The sequence below is a fragment of the Myzus persicae genome, unplaced genomic scaffold, assembly GCF_001856785.1.
Source record: "Myzus persicae strain clone G006 unplaced genomic scaffold, MPER_G0061.0, whole genome shotgun sequence".
Lineage (NCBI taxonomy): Eukaryota > Metazoa > Arthropoda > Insecta > Hemiptera > Aphididae > Myzus > Myzus persicae.
Window position 1 is genome coordinate 354,438 of NW_019104433.1, and position 18,034 is coordinate 372,471.

At 30.5% G+C, this 18,034-nt stretch overlaps 1 protein-coding gene across 4 annotated transcripts in view; it reads left to right on the top strand.

Annotated features, from left to right (window-relative positions):
- The window catches only part of LOC111042120 (max-binding protein MNT-like), a 29,486-nt gene that overhangs the window by 4,183 nt on the left and 7,269 nt on the right, over positions 1–18,034 (top strand). Inside the window, exons 1-3 of one of the 4 annotated variants that reach the window (XM_022326623.1) lie at positions 14,095–14,326; positions 14,518–14,983; positions 15,826–15,982. In XM_022326623.1, coding sequence (XP_022182315.1) covers positions 14,251–14,326; positions 14,518–14,983; positions 15,826–15,982 — 699 coding nt within the window. In that variant the 5' untranslated portion in view covers positions 14,095–14,250. Of the gene's footprint in view, positions 1–14,094; positions 14,327–14,517; positions 14,984–15,825; positions 15,983–18,034 lie in introns of those variants that run through there. The other 3 variants (XM_022326624.1, XM_022326622.1, XM_022326621.1) reach the window with 3 other exon arrangements.

The following is an 18,034-nucleotide window of genomic DNA, read 5'->3' on the forward strand; positions in this document are numbered from 1 at the left end:
CTAAACATAAATTTATTATGTTGCACGTGGGTCAGAAAGAGAACACAAATGGTACGCTGGCATCGTCTTAATATTTGGTACTGATTTACAAGGATAACATACTAGGTTGTTGTACCATATTTATTAGGTATATTCTCTTAATATGATTATCTATGGATACACACTAAATATGTATATGCCACTATACATATTGCAGCCCCCCCCCCCCCCCCGAAATGTTAATAACATTTAAAAATTATTTTAATGGTCCATGATATTCGATCCAAAACTAAACCACTGCTGTGTAAAAAATTGATCAGCCCCCGCTCCCCCGAAAAAAAATCCTGGCTACGCCACTGCCACTATAGATAATATTTAGAATGTCTTGCACCGTGATAACAGGCAACTGTTACGGACTAATCGCTTCGCAAATCTATAGCCATTAAAATTATGAATGCTATGTTGAATTGTAGAGCCTATTGAGCTTAGGTTCCATTATTCGTTGGTTAGACAGAGCGATAGATGAGAGTAGATATCACAAATGTTATATTGATAATAATATTTTAGTTTAATTTTTTTTTATGTTCATAAAGCTAATGATGTTTAAAAATTGCTGTAATTGTTCAGTCGATATCAGGAATTGATATTTTAATGTGAAGTAGGTTTAGTGATCTTTGACATTAATCATCCGAATGATCATGAAAAGAAATAAAGCAGTTAATTTTTTTAAACAATTAACATTAGATGAACTTTGTTTTTATTATTCATACCAATATAAATAATGATGCATTAGGTATTATGTAATCAACAATAATTTAGTATTTATAAATAACGTCAACGAATGTGAACTGATGTCTAAACATGAATCTATTGTGAGTTTTACAGATTAGTATTTACTATTAATCTGTTAATCTATAATCCATATTATATGCATATAACTTATTATGATGTGTAACATTAATTCAATTACAATATATATATCCATTTATCCCTTGTTTTATTCATTCTGTAGAAGCTACATAATAATTTAGTAAACTCATTACGAACCGTAGAAAATGGCTTATTTATTATTACGATTTATAATGCATAAATATAGTACATAGGTACTTAAATATATCATTAATTTTTTAATATTTGGTAGACTAATCATTTTGTGAAATGTCAAATGATTCTACGTATATTTCTTATTTATATCTATATAAGGATTTGTGTTTTTCGTTTTTTTCAGTATTCATAAACAGTTAATAAAAATGCTAACTAATGATTTAATCTTAAATTCTTAAAATATATATCTTTTTAGGTTAATTTTTAAAAAGTTGATACTCGATTTAATTCATATAGGGCCTAAAATGTTGTGTAGTACCTACAACATATATGATGTATGGATACAATAGTATTTAACTACGGAATTTTACGACATCATTAAAAATTATAAATGAGTAATTTAGTTATAATGGATATTCGATCGGAATTAGACACCATCAGTTATTTTATTTAGGGTTATTTTTCAGTACAAAATTTGACTATTAACTACTTATTGTTCTTGTCTTAATTTAATAAAAATCAATTTATCAAGTTTATAGATTTAATTATATTTTACATAAATACATTTTAAAGTGTATTGTAGAGTTCAAATGTTGTGTTTTATCATACAGTATTCATAAATAAAATATTCTTAGACGTGCAGAGTGGGTGTTTCAATGAGCATTGAGCGTATATCATTTATATATGCTGGATACAATATTATAATATAACCTATTAGGTATTAGTTATGTTCTGCTTAACTAACAAGGCAATAATTTTATTCATCTTAAAGATATATTTACTTACTTAATAATAAAATATATAATCTATGATTTTGTAACAATATATTGTACTACAAAAAGATCTACAGAAATGATCTATAGCCTATGAGTAGTTATATTTTGAATGCATACTAAATAATATTATGTTCTAACGTAGTATTTATATTTCTGTTTGTACTTCTTACTATGTTAATATCAGTACTTGTCACTTTAATCATTTACAATTTAAGTAGTAAAATTAATACTCTTAATATTTTAAGGTGAATATAAAACAGTATAGTATAATTTTCTTCAAAACTGCTTTGGTACATTTACAGTATGTCGAATTGGGAATTTGATTTTTCTGTATAATTTGTGGTTTGTATTATGATTATTATAGTATGTTTATTATGAAGTCTGCAAACGTTATTTTGTTATGTTCATTGAATACTGGTAAAATAGGACTTGTATTGGTGAGTGATTGCCGTTTTTGTTCGTAAGTTTATTTGAAATACTACCTCTGGCCCCTGCTGTTACGGTAGTCTCCGAGTCTTTGGGAAATAGGAAATTGACGGCGAAACACAAAATAAATCAAACAAAAATAACTTATGAAAATAAATAAATTGAATAATGCCGCTCGTGGTGGATTTAAATTTCAGTCCGTGTAGAAATCGTTACACATCCCTGACTAGGGTTTTTCGGAATTTCGCGTAAACCGTGTTCTGTACTTCTGTACGAGTGGCAGCGCCGTCGTCGTCCACGCTGTTGGAATATACAGCGCAATTATATTATGTGCGTATTCCTCGTCGATAAAAACTACTACTGTGCACCGGAGAAATGACTAATGCCGCCGCCCTTAAGACTGACGTCACAACGACGATGGCCAATGCTTATTTCAATAATGATGAAATTTTGTTGTCCATCTCACAAAAGACAGTTGTTACTGAATATTCGAAGGCGGTATATCCATAGACTTGATTGATTTAGAACTTAAACATTAATGTGCTAAAAATGTGAATGCAGTAATGCACTTACAAAAGAAAAAATAAAAACAATAAAAGCACTATTTTATTCTAATTTCTGGGTTTGTATGTTTTTACATTAGACATTAAAGAAGGTTTATTCTAAATTAAGGTACATCTTGAAGTATTTATATGATTATCTCAACTTTTTAAAGTTACGACAAATACGAGTATAGCCGCTTGGGTCTGGTAGTAGTATAAATAAATATTTAGTATGGTGTTCGAAGTGTACCAATAAATATTAATATTGTTCAATCAATTCATGACACAAGACCTCAGACCAATGTCTATTCTAAAGTTTTAAATCACTATTAAAAATTAGCCTTATATTTTATTATATGTATTATTATATTCATCATAGTAAGAAGGAATATTCTTTAAAATCGTCAATTTGTGCACAAAAAAATCTCTTAATCAGGGGAATATGTACTGTTAAGTTTGATATTTCACTAAACAGGCTGATAAACTATCCTTTAGCTTATTACCTCCTAGCAATAATTTATCCACCCCCTCCTTAAAATAAAATTGCAGATGCAGCAAAGTTCAAGACCTATTTCATATTTGTTATTTAATATTTTGGGTTTTCGTGATGAGTGTTGATCGTCTCGTTATGAATTCGTGTTTAATATTATTCTTTGTTTTTACAATGCTATTCATTAAGGAAAACAATGGCAAAAGTAAAAAAAATCCGTTTCTCATTATACCGTCGAAATTTAGTTTTTTTTTTTTTATTAATACCTACCTATAGATATGGTATAGAAAGCTAATGAACGGTCGAGGTGTTTGCCGTTTGGGTCGAAAGAGACATCGTTGTCGTCGTCATCGCCGCCGCTACGACTTGGTGGGAGTGCTGGTCGGTCGACGGCGGCAAAGCTACGGTCCGGGAGTGGGGCGACGGTCGTGCCATGCGATCTGCGGAGGGGTTGCCGCCGTACACCTCGGCCAAGCACATGGGCTCGGTTATATTGTTGTTGCGCATGTTCTAGCTGTTGTCGCGCCGCACCTCCACCGTAACTGTCCCGCCACCACCGCCGCCGCATGATCGACGTTACTGAGCAACACAACACGTTGTTGTCTTCTGCTGCTGCTGCTGGCGGCGGCGGCGTGCTCGCCGCCCGATGATACACGCGGGCACACGGGCACCAGACCGCCGCCGGGATTTGGAGTAATCAATGCGACGTTGCCGTTCTGCGCGATTCGACGGCCGCCCACCGCCGTGCACGAAATCGGCAACCGTCGTCGAGCCGAGAGTCGTGACCGTTTTCGAGTGTTGTGTGTGCGTTCGCCAACTCGTTTTCTGCCGGTCGTGTTTTCCGCTACTCTCTAGCACTCGAACGGACACTGGCACGCCGTTTGCGGAATTTTTCAAAATTTTCTTCTCCGTCCTGAGCGGCAGCCGTACTCGCGCACACGTGAATTGGTGGGTGGGTGCCGGGTGGGGTGTTGTAATCGCGAATCGGCGGTCGGTCGTCTCCGCCGTCGTCCGGTTGCGGCAGGTGGACTTGGGCCTTGGACGCTGTACCAAAATACTAATACAATATATTAATAATTACGGTACAACTATCGTTTTTTTTACTTTGCATAATATTACGACCGCACGCGCTCTGTATTATAATATTGAAATTATAATCATATATATATTTTTTTTATCCAGACGGAGGAACGCCAAAGGACTAACCCTTTTTCTCACAGCAGGCGATCCCTTTTCTCGTTCCATTTTTTTCTGGCTGCCTTTGGATCGACTGCGTTGGCTTTTTGTCAAACTGGCAGAAGTCTCATTTCGAAAATACACTAGATCTTATCGACCACGTTAATATTATTTCAATACTTTAATACGGCATACTCAGAAATGAAAATGATAGCCTGCTCGTCGCGGTGAATGTCATTTTCTTTCATTTTCACAGTCATAGACTACATTTGTATTGTTTTTCTGTACCGATTATTGATAACGGGTCTAATCGCGTAATTAATAATTGTTGCAAAGATAGGTTAACGACGTACTAGTGATGGGCTGGGGTTACAAGAAAATATCAAAAATCGGGCTGATCGTTTTTTTTAAATCACGTTATTGTTGACGGTGTAGTTGTACAATAATATTCGAGCTGCTACCTAGTGGCTAGTTAATGTACGGCAGACAGTTGTATATTATTATGTTGTTGTTGTTGTTGTTATTGTTATATCTATTTGCTGACAACGTGTATATTTTATGAAAACATCCTGTAATAATGTAATATACAGAACACAGCAATACTATCAATGCTTTTCCTATGGTATGCGCCAGCGAGCAATTATTGACACATTCGATGTTTCATGCGTACGCCATACCGGTATATTATTAAATAGATTGAAAAATAAATTAATGTCCATCACAATTATGTCATATGAAGTGAACACGATAAAGGTCACATATTTAAAGCACAATATGCAATTGCAATATATATATATAATTTATCGAACGTGCCCTGTCCCGCCGTCGTTTCGCGAATGAACATGTCGACTTTTACAGCCGAATAAGTCCGAGACACGTCGCATTGAGACGAGTACAAAATTTTACACATTTATTCTTATTCCACCACCATTTGTTCTACACCACCTCCATTATGTTAATTTTGTGATTTTATAAGCTTGTGTAGGATATTATATCAATATAATATATATTACACAATTACAAATTATTTATATTAAATTTTAAAGTAACCGCTCTGCTGTACTAGTAGTGTAACTGAGTAAATCGCTGTAATGTGATGTGTTCAATTTTAATTAAATTGTAAATTATTGCATACAAAAACCGTCTGTCAGCCTATATTACCAAGTACGTTTCATGATATAAATAATTATATTGCTATTAAAGTAACTTATTTTACTTTTAGTAAAATGGTAGGTCAAATTTATTTTTGACGTAAATATTGCAACAAAATGTATTGTGAGTAAGTATAAAATATAATAATTTTAAATGTATGTAAAAGTTTCTAGTTCCCACGAATAAAATTTTTCTATAAGGTACAACAAAATAACTAAAAAACGTTATTCTTCGTTTAAATATCTTATTTAAAACCAAATGTTTAAAAAAATGCTTGTTTTCCTATTTTTTAGATTTTTTCTATATGATAAACCTTGTGTAAAAATTAAAATTATAAAATAATTTTAAAAGTTTCGTAAGTTTGTCAAAATTTGTCAATTAAATTTCAAATGCTTATAAAAATAATCGGATCTTTGTATCTTTAATATTATTTAATTTCTGCAGAACTGCAATTAATGAGGTACCTTGTATTAAATTTTCATACTTTCAACCGAGCGAAAAAAGTTTTATTTACATTTACAAAAAAAAAAAATATATTTAACTGCCAAAAGTGATAGCTTTACCTATATGGTTCTAAAATAGTTGAAATATTTTGAAAATGCTATCTTATATATAAATTCTAATAATACCATTTGGTGTACATTGCAAGTATTTACTGTTGAAAGTTCTAGAGTCACGCCAAAAAATCGAAATCGATTTAATATAAAACTGGTTTTGCCTAAACGTTTCCGTTTTTCTCGAGGTTTTTCTTTATTTTTTTTTCGTTTATCCGCTTGTTTTAAAAAATATTAAGAATTTTTAATTTAGAACTTTAAATATACACCCTACCACATTGTTTAGACGTGTGATTGGTTTTATTACGCTGTGCCTCGTGACCTATATCTAATTATAATATATTAATATGTATACACCAAAAAAAAAGCAAAATATTTTCCTAATTTTAGGTAGCTATAGTAAGAACTAATAAGTGGTTTTATCTGTTTTATAATAATAATACAATATTGGCGTATGCTGAGTTGAGTGATGTGAGACGAGTTCAATATCTGTCTCTTACTCGCTTTACTCATTAATCATTACTTATTATTCAAAGTTTAAACAGTACTTTTTAAATATATGGTGTGAATTTTTAGTGCAAATGTTTTTTTGATTAACTGTTTTAAGTAAGATGCGTTTCGAATCAACAGATGGCGTTACACGAACATCGTAATAATAAAGTAATACGTATTGTCGAAGGATATAGGTAATAACTCAATAACTGTAAAGACTTATTTTGAATAACATTTGTTTTTTCTTAAAAATATTTTTATTATTTTACAAACAATTTACTCATTAGTTATTGCTATCAATTATAAAATCACAAGGTAAAATTAAATAAATGAAAAAAAAATAGTATAACAGTAAAATATAAAGTTGTTCTCGTGTTAATTATTTTTTTTTTACATTTATTTATTATAACTTACACATTTTGTTTTTTTTTATATTTATTTAATAATTTTACTGGTGAGTTTATCTAATGCAATTATCTGGTAATATCCAATAGTAAATACTTATAATTCTATTCTAAACTAGAATATCAGCAAAATAAAAAGTTTGTTTTTCAAAAACTTGTATTTTATTATAAAATTAAAAATCAATTTAGGATTTAAATTGTTGTAACAGTGTAACACTAATAATATTTACAACGAAATGGGGATCTAATAAATACAATGCTTTAAAGAAAAATATAATTCATACCCATTGACATTGTGGTAATTAACGTTTATTAAATGAAAAAAATAATACAATTTTTATGGATTATTCCTTGTTTTGATTATCTTAGTTTATTTTGGTTTTCATTTTGTTCTATTGGTAGATATTTTTTAATAATGTCATATAACTCTTGTTTTACTTTTGTTTTTAAATCAGAATTTTTTCATCGAACTTTTTGAAACGTGCTCAGCAACATTTTATTAAGCATGTGGAATATATCTCAAGGTTATATAACTTGTGAAGAAAATATAAAAATAGTAGAACAAATATATCATGTGGTTATTTTGTATTTATTGGTAATAATGTAATTAATAATAATAATTTTACATTCGTAAACAGCAACTGTGTAATCATTTAAACATTGAGTTAGCTGCCTATAAAAAATTTTCATTTTCGTATGTACTATATACATAGATAATAAAGAAAACGATACGTGTATGTATTTTGTACCGTTAATTTGAGCGAAAATTCGGCATACATAATATACCAATGTGCAAGTTACTGTGGCGACACGGTTGCAACAAAAATAAGCTGATGTTTTGGCATGCCTAACTGGGGCAGGCTTCCAAAATTTTTATGGTAAACCTCTCCTACTGTTATCTCCCCCTACTTATTTATACTATTACATATATTGTGTTATTCCAAGTAAACAATTAGAAGGGGAGATAAAAATAAAATTCAACTTTCAACCCCTATACAGTAGTTGGTCTATGCCTATGCGTACCTAAATTGTAATTTATTTTGTTGTAAAACCAAATATTTTATTTTCATTACATTTATTATTATTAATATATATATTTCATTTTATTTACATTTTAGACCAATGATAAATATATTGATCTTACAACATTGTGTATTTTTTTCTGACATCACCTTTTGGAGTAGAAGTAACTAAAATATTGTATTACAATATCTATCGACTAAAAAAATGAATCCACTTATCCCGGAGGAGGGTCAAAAATCTTAATAATTGGCAAAAAATTGAATTTTTACGTAAATCTAGTTTTTGACTTAAACGAATTTGTTACATTTTAATTCCAAAGTGAACGACCACAGTTATATACACGAAGTTATAACATTTTGATTTAAATAAATTAAATTTGAAAAAATGTAGGTACCTAAATCCACAATATTTTTTTTTGTTAAACTAACTTTAAAGTTAGAATGTAATTTTATTTCTAAGTGATTGAGTTTTGAATTTTGAGGATATTGCATAGATACTTATTTCCTTAACTACAGCAAGGTAGGTATACGTATAGACATTTCAAATTTTTAACTTTTAATTTGAAGTGTTCATATAAATATTTAGTCTCGGCCAAAATGCTTAAAAAAGAATACAAGATCCCATGTAAGTCTTTCTTATGGCAATTTAAATCATTGGTCTAATATGTGATCCACCCGCAAATGTATGGTCTAACGTGCGATCGACCGTAATTCTGGTGATCTACACAATAATACAAAGTACTAGAAACACGATTTTTATTTGATTTATTTCATATAACTCCAATATTACTATTTTATTCACATTATACTTTTATCTTATTTAATGCCATTTAGGAAGTTTCTATGTAGATTAACTTTTTCATTAATCGACCGGTAGGTAAAACAGTGACGATTTTTTTATATGTAAGTGATGTGAGGTACAAATCTTGACCAAATTCGTCAGTTAGTAAAAAATTTATAAAATGTTCAATTTTTATAGTTTCAAAATTTAATATAAGATTTTTCATAATAAATTATTACTGACATCTATAAATCTAAAAATAATTGTTCTACTGTAAGTTTGTGATTATTTAAGTTGTTAAACAATCTCTAGGTTAGGTTACCTACACAATGTCTGTAAAATAAATTACTTCTCCGCTTTTTATTTTATTCTATTATTCCAATAATAGTTAAAATTATTAAAATGAAAAATATCAATACCATAATATGATAAACTACCTATATTTACAAAAAATATACTTTTTCGTTACAAAATATTTATAACATTTATAAAAATGCTCATATGATGCATTAAGGATAAATTTTAGATGCAACTAAGTCCTCCTCCCCCCCAAGGTCTAGTTAAACATAATATTATAATATACATAAGATATCATTAATTTTTATAAAAAAAAAAAAACTAATACTTACACATACCTATTTTAATGCTACAATACAATCGTTTCGTAGCGATATCGGTTACAACTTATTAGCTATTTCTAACTGAGCTAATGCACATATAAATAATGTGTTAAATTAAATACTATGCTTTATACCTACTAATTGATGTGTGATTATAATTTAGAAGATATAATAATCATTTTCTTTGAAAACAAAATACTAAATACTAAATAGTTATACCTACCAGTAAACAATAATGATATTAATAATACAATTGGGTTCAAATCCTCCCAATCGTTCTTCGTTTGTTTGTATATTATTTGATCTAGTTACTAGTTTATGACGATTCAATTTTGAATTATAAGTAGGTGGATATTATAGATAGGTACATTAGTACATGTATTCACTATTCGATGTTTAGTAATTATAAATTTAAAAACAAATGTCGTATTTATGACAGTATAGGCTACAGCTTATTAAATATACCTACTATTTAATTAAAATTGTACATTTTATTATTGTTGTATTTATTGTTATGCATATGCTTATTAAAGCCATAACTAATAACTTTAATACGTAATAAGTTTGTTTATTTTACCATGACTTAATATATACAATTTCATAATATTGATCAGAGATCATTTTTAATTACCTATAGATTTGTTTCAATATATTTCTTTGCAGTTTACTTGTTACTTACATCGCACATGATGGACTGATAAACACTTTAATTATAAAATATTTAAACACATCAATATTTCCACGTTTATATTTAAATGGTCTAGCGCGTTGTTCTAGATTTGTATGCTAATATTTGTTATTATAGTAGGTACGTATATCGTACATATAAAACCTTTTATTCATGACGTCTGTCTGTCGCTATTTTTGTTGCCATGGTTATAAATTATTGATAACAAATATTAAACGATATTTTTAACCTATACAAATTTAAAAAGAAATTTATATTATTTTTACCATATTTAAATATTGTCTGTAATATGTTTTTAAATTTATGTATTGTCACTACTTTATAAATCTACTTCATCATTAATGCATTCGGTATTAAGAAGGGTTTTTAGTGCATGTTGCTTATATGCATATTTTCGGTTTAAATGCACTATGCAGTAAACATATTGATTTTGGTTCGGTGATTAAGCGTAAGGTTTAATTATTAATTTATATATTATTATAACGATGTTTATTAAATATTGTCATTTTATCAATTTTGAAAAAATATGTTTTGTTATTTACCTATGTCATATGATCGATAATTATTTTTCGGTGTTAATTATATATTTCATTTTAGACATGCTATAATTAGTCAAGTTTAATTCAATTAGTTTAAAACATGGAAATTGGTATGCTCTTAAATCTATAACAATCTCATTGACTTGTTAAAAATGCATTTTTTTTAATCCATAATCTAAATATTAAAATTAATTTGTATATTTTTTATTTAATAATACATTCATAATAATCTATCTGCAAAATATTTGTTTCATGCAATCGTTATCGAATTTCTTGTTTATAGTATTACATGTGAGGTGCGTTGTACGTATCATTTGATGAAGGTATAGTATATACTATTAGCAGCAGTATACTTAATACACTAATATATAGTTATACTTGTTATCAGGAACTGGCAAAATACAATAATATTTAGGTATTTAAAATACTTAAATGTCTATATAAAATATTACGTTAAGTATGTTGTATTAGTATAACTAATCACATAATTTATTTTAAATATGATGTTTATAATGTATCTACTGAACTATATCTATTTGAAAATGAAGACATTTATTTATTACTTTATAAAATCAGTTTTACAAAAGTAAAAGGTTAATTTGATCGTGTACTGTAGTATAGATGACACCTGGTATTTCGAATATAGTTTGATTGATTGTATTTTGGGAATTCATTATCCTATATAGTTTTAGATGGGTTATATTATTGTATTAGACATTATTATTATTTGAAGGTTTTACAAAATACTCCGATAAAACGTATATAAAATATTTAATGTCTATGTTTCCCATTCCAACTATATGTCTTGTCTTATATAGATATTTATTTACTAGCCGAAATCTGTAGGAAGGTCCAGGGGTCTGGAATCTCTTTCCTATTTTGTAAAAATATAAAATATATGAGTTCCATATTTTGAACATAAAAAGTTATACCTGTCATGAGTTAAGTATATTAAACAAATTTTTACCTTTCGAAATTTATTTTTTCATATCGGCCTTTTACATTTACTTATTTAATTTATTTAGGTATGCAAAAAAAATATAATCGAACACGTGTAGTTTTGTTGTCTACGATAAGCTCCATAATATAATTATTATAACTGCTCCATTATAACAATTTCTTATCATTTCTTAAATTATACATTGATAATGCTCCGTTGAAAATTCAAGACCTTCGACGTAAATACACCGAGTTATACATTTCTTGGCATTTATATTTAATTTTTATAACATATTTTGGTGAGTATTTGATAACTAATAAACGATTTTATAGAAAATTAAAAAATATACAAGCTAATTCCAACTTATAAACATTTCAACTCCGAGACAAATACATGGTTTAGATATATATATATTATATAGGTATTTCATTATTAATTTATATACACTATATTAAAACGAAAATAACAAATCATTTTTAAACAATTATACATTTATACTACCTACTTAAGAAGACGCTATACCCACATAGGTTGTCTCCGCCTTCCAGATGCAAAACTTACAAAAAAAGGTTATTTAAGTTTGAAAAACTAAAAAATAATGCATTAATTTTTTTTTTTTATATTTGTGATATCAAAAAATCATAAAAAACGTTGCACGGTCACAGTTCTCCTCTATAATGTGAACATTTGGTTGCCTAGCTTGGACTACAGCCTGCAGAGTGGTATGGTTTCTCACCCGCGAAAAACAGTTTTTGCTACGTTCTGTATTAGTAAGACGAGACGGAGACAACTCTTGCGTGTGTAGCGTCCTATTACCTGCTAATCCTTTGTTTTTTCATTTTTGTAAGGTACCTTAACATTTATTAGGTTAGAAATACAAATTGTTGTTTTTAAGAGTGCTATACCCGCATGTGTAATTTACGTTAATTACGCGTGTATTGTTATTAGTCTTTTAATATGTAGTACCTATTACGTATAATATTTAAGTTATTTTATGCCCCCTTATTATACTTGTTGTACTGTTACTTTAACATAGAGGGGAAATCCGTATATTTCCAATAATAAAATAAATAAATAAGTATACAGGCTTTAAATTAGGTATTAAAAATTTTCAAAAATAATTTTTTTCCGCTTATTTACAAAATATAAAAGTTTCCTGAATTATTAATTTCACTGACTTTTATTTAGGTATTGAAATTGAAAAATAGAATAGTATAAAAATGCTAAGTCTGTCAAAACAACGATATAATATATTGTTATTTGTACTAAAGTACTATAATAGAACAACAATGTTACAAACTTACAAACAATGTAAACCTATATTAAATATTATATTATTATAGCCATATATAATATTATATATAACACTCATGTATTTGTATATATTTTATAGTCTCATATTATAATATTATATAATTTATACAATTTCGCGCGTGTGTATACGTGACGGATTTTTGATCTCCGTACGATGTTCATAGGTGTTCTCTTGCACTTCACTCCCACCCTCGTCCTCGAGGCCCAATCGCCATGCGCGAACCGTAGTCGGGTTCACGCATTTTGGTCGTACTGTATTGGACGTCACGGACGTGTGTCGTGTACCTACATATTATTTTAATGTTAAAATACACGTAGTATTGTACAAATTTAAGTTGGCAAAAAGGTGTTGGGAGCGTAATAATATTTTTTACTGTGGTAAAACAACAGCACTTTAACGCGTGCGTACCTAGGGCCTAGTGGTATACCCATTCACCGCAGTACTATAACAACGCGTATAATGTTGTACACACGAAATATTTATATATACGATATCGATTATGGATTTTGTCGCCAATTCCACTTTTGACGGCATAAGATATGTTATTAAAATAATATATTGTGTGGATATAAAAATGCATCTGGTTCACGGCTAATTATAATAATATATAATACATTATTTTATGTAGTGTTACATAATATTAAAACACTAATATTATATTTGAACACTGAAGTGCTCGATTTAAAAAAATATATATATTTATGCGTTCTCTTCCTACCAATTGTTTCCTATATTCAATTGCTGGAACGCCAATAAAATAGTAACATTATATCCACCGAGGCACACATGAGACTTACAAACATGAAACATACGTCATTATCGTTGTTATTATTATTGATTATAATATTCTTGTTTTTATATATTTTTTTTATTTTTTATTGAACTTAAGCATCGGCAACTGTGACCATTTGCAATATTCCTTTTTACGTGTTATTATATTATTATACCGGTGTGGCGTGTGCTATCACGAAACCGGCACGATCGCGACGGCCGAACACGCTCTCCATCGGTGGGCGGCGCGTGGTGGTAGGAGATGCGGCTAGATGTGACGTCACCGTTGACGTTCTCAGCTTTACTCGCCGCCGCGCGATTCTCCCAAAACTGCTTTCGGTTTCCAATGCCTCTCGCGCAGTGCCATTGCCGAGCTCAGACAAGTCGACTCCTCCGGTATACTCGCGCAATATTATCGTCCCGATGTACAGACCATGGCGTACCGGTTGTTACGATTTATTCTGTTCTCCGGCAATCTAAAACATCGGGGACCGTCGAAACAATAACACGTCTGTCGTACTCAAATCGTTATTGTTATTATGGGCATTTTGATATTAAATGTGGACACTTGGGTGGCACCGCCGAAAAAAAAATGGATCAGACATTATTTCCTGGGTATACTTAATAATATCATATTCTACGGTACACTCCACCAGTCTGCAATGCAGCTGCATCGACACTCCATATACGACATCTTTTTATTATTATTATTATTATTATTATTATTATTATTATGAGAATTATTGTTATTATAATAGGTATATCTTTTTACAGTCGATATTTATTAATTTTTGTTTTGGTTTCAGAAGAGCCGTTGTTGAGTAATAAGGATGTTGGTTATCATCCTACTTCAGTAACATTGCCCAGTTCCGATCTACCGGCGTCGTTGAACCACATCGAACCACCGTCCACGCCACCGAGACAACAGCAACAGCTACAGCTATACCAGCAAGCCACCCCCGTCGCACTACAGCAGCAACACACACAACAGCTACAGCTGCAGCTACATCAGCCACAGCAACAACTACAACAACCACCACCACCACCACCACCACCACCACCACAACAACAACAACAACAACAACAACTGCAACTACAACTACATCAGCCGCTACAGCAACACCAAGCCGTATATAAGCCCGCTGTCGCCGCCTGTACCGCCGTTGTAACAGCTAACAACAACAACACCACCACCACTGTCGCCCTAGTCAACAGCCACGACGATAATGCCGCCGCGCTGTCTTTGGCGCAGGAACTCAAAAGACGCACAGGGTAAGTGTTTCGTTATAATTATATTGTTTGTTCTATAATGTTCCGTTAAGTATAACCTAACATGTTTCCCAAATCCCTGCAAACATATAGTTTTCAAAAAATTAATCATCATCAAAAAATGTTTCCCCCGCGAGTTCCGCAATATGAGGTGCATTATAAGTATTATGTATATTCGTTTCGTTTTCCAAATATTGAAATAATATATATTGTATCTACTATTCACGTTTATGCTCCGAATTCGTTCCCATACAATATTATTAGAGTAGTCAATATTCTATATCCTCGTCGTAGTTATGTTTAGTAGGTTTGTGGTCGTTATTGGAGAGTTCAAATAACACTTTTATACTTTTGACTTATAAACAAATATATATCGTCGCTTCTCCTTAAATACTTGCACTATACTGTTCAAAATCGATTAGTCTAAAAATATTGAACACAATCTCTCGACAACTCCGTTTTCAGAGCATAAATGCCTGATAAACTGTTTTTGAATTTTTTTGAATTTTTTTAAAAATGTATCCCGAAGAACCGAATAAAATCAAACTAAAAATATCTATCCACTTAAGTTGTAGGTATCTATAGATCAAGTTTGTTCAGTAAACAGTTATTCCCATTAGGGTTTCTATTTAATATTTTAATTCGTTAGTTCTTTACGTTATTTATTTTATGACTAAAAATATAAAAAAATATATATAAAAATTATCGTACCTATAATATAGTAAAATTAGTTGTTACCGTTAAGTTAGGTAATTTGTTTAGTATAAGAATTGGTACTATTAATGTGCATTTAATTTATCATTTGTGAATTAAGAATGCTGTTATACAATAAGGTGTCGTTTTAGATCTGGCACCAGAGAAGTGCACAACAAATTGGAGAAGAACCGTCGTGCACACCTTAAAGAATGTTTCGAGCTGCTCAAGAAACAAGTACCCGCATCTCAAGACGAGAAAAAGACTTCGAACCTGAGTATACTCAGGAGTGCGATCCGGTATATTCAGGTAAGCCCATAGACTCACTATTTAATATTATGATATATTGGCATATTGCTATTACCTAAGTTTTCAGACTTGTGACGGGTTTTGTAGAACCTATATTATTGTTACTCTATTTTTCCACGCATCCATTAATCGCTTGTTCTTTAATATAAGATATACGGTTTATAATGTACGCACACGTTTCCTCCGTGCTATTGGCATACATTAATTTTTTGTACGTTCATAGGAGGTCATATATTTTCTGAGTATTGCAGACGCGGGCAACGGCCTCGTGGGTTTTTTCAGGCAGGACCATCACCAATAATAATAATGTTAACGTTATTATTTATTTTATACAAAATGTATGAGTACTGACATCCTCGCTGAATGTAAAAAACTTTGGTCAGACGAATCGCATCATTCGACTTACCTATCCTTATGGTCTGTGGTCACAGTGCTGTGAAGGTGGATTTAAAATTTGTATCACGACTGGCACTTCCACTTTGAACCAACCGTGTAATGTACGCAATACGCACTAAGAGCTCTTAGCACTTAGCGCTGTTCCAACTATATGATAACAAACTCTTTTACGCTTATTTAGCTGTTGAGAATGGGGGAGGGGTTTTCGGTAAAAGTGCAACGGTATAATATACAATAGGTTGACACCACGCGACGATTGAGGTCTCTTACATTACACCGAATCTTGCCCTTGAACGGTTCCGCCGCCACCGCAGTCTATAAATATAATAATATGTTTGGAATACTACGCGTACTCCAAACCGACATTATATAAGCACGCTAAACATTAGGTACGCGTGAGGTCAACTTCTCCGAAAAATCTGTTTAACGCGTACTCAATGTCGCGTTTATATATTGTAACGAATTTAAGTTATCCTCTCTCTTTCGGCAGTAGGTATAAGTAACTCTCTGATCGTTTTTAAATTTGATCTCAAACTATTGTGTCTGAAACGAACGAGCTGCTTTTGCGACGGTATTATAATAATTATAGTTATATAAACAAGCACAGCTGGATCGGTATACTAATTTATTGGGTGTATTTATGATTTAAATTTATTTTCCACAAAATCAGTACAATTTTATTTTCATTCATCGATTCCACAAAGAATACATCGATAACTTAACCATTATAATATTGTGATCTATACGTCGGAATAATATACTACACCAGTTACCTGAGGGCTGAGGTTTGTAGTTTGGCGCCCAATATAATCATTAATTATATTTAAATACTACATTATAGTAGTTAAACAATTATATTATGCAGCGATTTTCAACCGGGGGGTCGCCAACAATTATTTTAGGGTCGTCAATCCATGTGGGAAAAAAATTGTTTCACTTAGAATCTTATAATTAATAGTAAGTGTTATAATATATATTTTTTTTTTTTTGGTAATCCAATAGTCGATAAAAACGTTCATTGAAGTGTACATAACATACCTTTTTTTGCAAAATATATACACAAATAAATGCAATAATAACAGTTGGTTCAATTTTTTAATGCTTACATTATAAAAGGGTCGTTGGGCATATTGGTGACATTATAGGGGGTCGCGAACTCAAAAAGGTTGAAAACCGCTGAATTATAATGTAACAATAAATGTTATGATAGGTTTATTATTATGATCATATAGATAATGAAGGATAATTTGCCAATACTAACACTGCAAGTAATTCAAAGTTCTGTAATTGGAATGGTGGCCAACAGAGGCAAATAATCTATTTTACTACGTACTACTATGATTACTAACTTATTACCTACGAACCGTGGTATTCTGTCTCAGTTTCTTAAAATCTAATCCCCAGAGATAATATTGCTAATCCATTTCTTAATTATCTATGATTATTATATAGATTATAATTTACGACAGCCTATTTAAAGCTTATAATTTATTTATTTAAACTCAACAACCCAATATTATACTAATTAATTAACTAAGTACTTGGTAATTATACTCCATTTACTGAAAGTATTAACATATTGTGTTATACGTGTATTATTTTCATAATTTAATATATTATAGTCAATGGTTATAGCATTCAATGTTTCAATAATAA